We start from the raw sequence: 2,900 nt of genomic DNA on the forward strand, positions 1-2,900 counted from the left end.
ACGCAGTTGCCTGTTTGAATCCACAAGATATTCATGATGCTATTACAATGATAATAATAATAAACTCAGAGTTACAAGGGGCCTCAAGGATCATGTGGTCCACCCCATGCACAAATGCAAGACTGTTACTCCTAAATCATCCATGAGCATGACTATCCTCTTTCTGAAAACCTGAAATGAAGGACACTCCACAACATCCCTGTCTACTCCACGTCTGCACTGATCTAGAAACAAGGGTGCTTTCCCCCTGAAATCTAATCTAAATCTACTTTGCTGTCATCTGAAGCTTGATGTCCTTCCCCATACAACAAGGGAGAACATTTGTTCACCCTCTTTTTCATGGCAGTTTTTCAGCTATTTCAAGACTTCTCTGATCTGTCTCTTAATGACCTTTTCTGCAAGCTAAATATGCCTACTTCTCTCCATCTCTCCTTAGCATGACTTGCCCTACAACCATTTATCATTTTCATCACCTATCTCTGAACTTCTCTAACTTCTTAATATTCCTTCTTCAAATGTGAAGCCCAGAAATTCATGCAGTAGTCTAGGTGAAGCCTAGTGCTATCACCTCCCATATTTAACATCTGTCTTAGCAAGCTTTTGGGTTTAAAAACCATTCCTCAGGCTGGGGAAGCATCTGCAGTTGGTGCGTGCTTTTCCTGACTTTTAAACCCAAAAGCTTGCTAAGAAAATGTTTTCCAACTATTTAAGTTGATATAATACAAGGTATCAGATTCACGTAAAGAACCTTGTCTGCCTGTGTCCTTAGACTAACACGGCTACAAGGTACACCCTTGTTTTACAGCTAATACTCCTGTTGTTGCAGCCCAAAACTGCATGAATGTTTCTGTAGCTACGTGAAATTGCTGGTTCATATTGAGTCTGTGACCCACCTTTTCAACAATGATACCACCCAGGCATTTATAACCCAGGCTGCATTTGTACTTTTGATAATTCTCCCCTATGTGCAGCAACTTGCATTTATATTCTGGCCTTCGTCTTCCTGTTTCAAGCTCAGCTCCCCAATCTATCCACATCCATCTGAACTCTATTCCTATCCCCTAGAGTACTTGCGCTTCATTCCAGTTTCACATCATCTGGATATTTCCCCGTATATTCTGTCATCTGAATAATTGATTACACCAATTAGTAAACAAAAGACTTGAATTCTGCATTATCTTGCAAATGATGGGATTTATATTAGATGGTGCAAAGACAGTAAAATTGATGCATGAAACATTACTTTTCCATTTCAACAGTGCCAACCAAAATGAGAAAACCCAAGTCTTTGACAGTACGAAGTTACAGAATTAACACATCACCTTCAATTTTAATATGTAAGATTCACACAATAGAATGAAAAAAGAAGTTTCATTTGTAAATTAGAAAAAAAATATAAGAAAGAGAAAGTCATGACAGAAATATGGACATATTGTTCTTGGAGTGGATCAGCCTGTAGAGCAGTTTCCTCAGGGCAGCTTGGATCTCCCTGTTCCTCATGCTGTAGATGACCGGATTCATCAATGGAGGCACCACACAATACAGAACAGCTGCCAGGAGATCCAGAGGGGACGGGGAGTCAGAGATGGGCTTTGTGTAGGCAATGCCACCAGTGGAAAGAAACAGGGAGACCACAGTCAGGTGAGGAATGCAGGTGGAGAAGGCTTTCTGCCGGCCCTGCTCCGAGGGGATTCTCCACACTGCGGTGAAGATCTGAACATACGACACAATGATGAAAACAAAACAGCCTAAAGCTAAACACACACTGAAGACAAGAGCTGCCAGCTCTCTGCGGTATGTGTCAGAGCAGGAGAGCTTGAGCAGCTGGGGTATTTCACAGAAGAACTGGTTGATGGTATTTGAGTGGCAGAAGGGTAGACTAAAGGTGTTCCCCGTGTGCAGTGCAGAGTTGATGGCACCAGCAGCCCAAGCACAAGCAGCCATCTGGACGCAAGCTCTCCTGCTCAGTATTATCTCATAATGCAGTGGCTTGCAGATGGCAATGTACCGGTCATATGCCATGATGGTGAGGAAGGCAAGATCGGCTGAACAGAAGAGGAAGAAGAGAAAGACCTGGGACACACATCCAGCATAGGAAATTGTCCTGGTGTTTGAGAGAGAATTGGCCATGGACTTGGGGACAATGACGGAGATGGATCCAAGGTCAAGAATGGATAAATTCACCAAAAAGTAGTACATGGGGCTGTGGAGGTGGTGGTCCGTAGTTACGACAGTGATAACAAGGAGGTTCCCCACCACAGCTGCCAGGTATGCTGCGAGAAAGATGACAAAGTGTAAGATCTGCAGCTCCCGAGTGTCAGAGAAGCCCAGGAGGAGGAACTCGGTTACAGCCGTCCAGTTGGACATCCTCCTTCCCAGGGCCCTGTGCAAGTCCTGGGTATAATGGAAAAGGGCAGTGGTAATGAGGAGAGTAACAAACTCAGTGGCTTTGATATTCCCATCAATAGTCTCCAGAATCCTAGCCCAGTCACAGCTCAGGATTTTTTCCTTTGCTTTTCCCCATCTGAAAGTCTATTGTTTTCAGTAAATTATCTCACCCATAAAATGCTAGCCCAGTATTCTGGAAACAAATATTTGTGAAATATAAGATATTATATAAAAAAGATGAATTCCTTAGAGGTCCCAGTCCCACCCCTCTCCTCTTCCCACCCTGCTTCCAATATGCTATATAACATTATCTGAATTAATAGCAAAAACATTGAAAATGTCTTCATTCACTCTTGAAGCTTTGAATCTATTATACATAAAATGCAGTATGATTTGTTTAGCCAGGTTTTCAAACTTTTAATGTTTTAAAATCTCCTGTGAATCTTACTAAGCCTGGAGACTTCACTGATGCAGAAAACTTACTGAAATAGTTTTTGTGGAAGTTTCCTCAT

General features: G+C 42.4%; 1 protein-coding gene across 1 annotated transcript; it reads right to left on the minus strand.

The window, feature by feature from the left end:
- Nucleotides 1-1,410: 1,410 nt before the first annotated feature.
- Nucleotides 1,411-2,367, minus strand: LOC149851863 (olfactory receptor 14A16-like). Its single transcript, XM_090030288.1, has one exon. It carries the CDS (start codon nt 2,365-2,367, stop codon nt 1,411-1,413), a length of 957 nt encoding a protein of 318 aa, XP_089886414.1.
- Nucleotides 2,368-2,900: the final 533 nt, after the last annotated feature.

Source organism: Crocodylus siamensis, unplaced genomic scaffold (genome assembly GCF_052110815.1).
Source record: "Crocodylus siamensis isolate JL-2025a unplaced genomic scaffold, ASM5211081v1 HiC_scaffold_123, whole genome shotgun sequence".
In the NCBI taxonomy this organism is placed as follows: domain Eukaryota; kingdom Metazoa; phylum Chordata; order Crocodylia; family Crocodylidae; genus Crocodylus; species Crocodylus siamensis.

What these genes read in the sequence shown, in the direction of transcription:
- LOC149851863 (XM_090030288.1), bottom strand. Translation starts at nt 2,367, where the DNA reads ATGTCCAACTGGACGGCTGTAACCGAGTTCCTCCTCCTGGGCTTCTCT.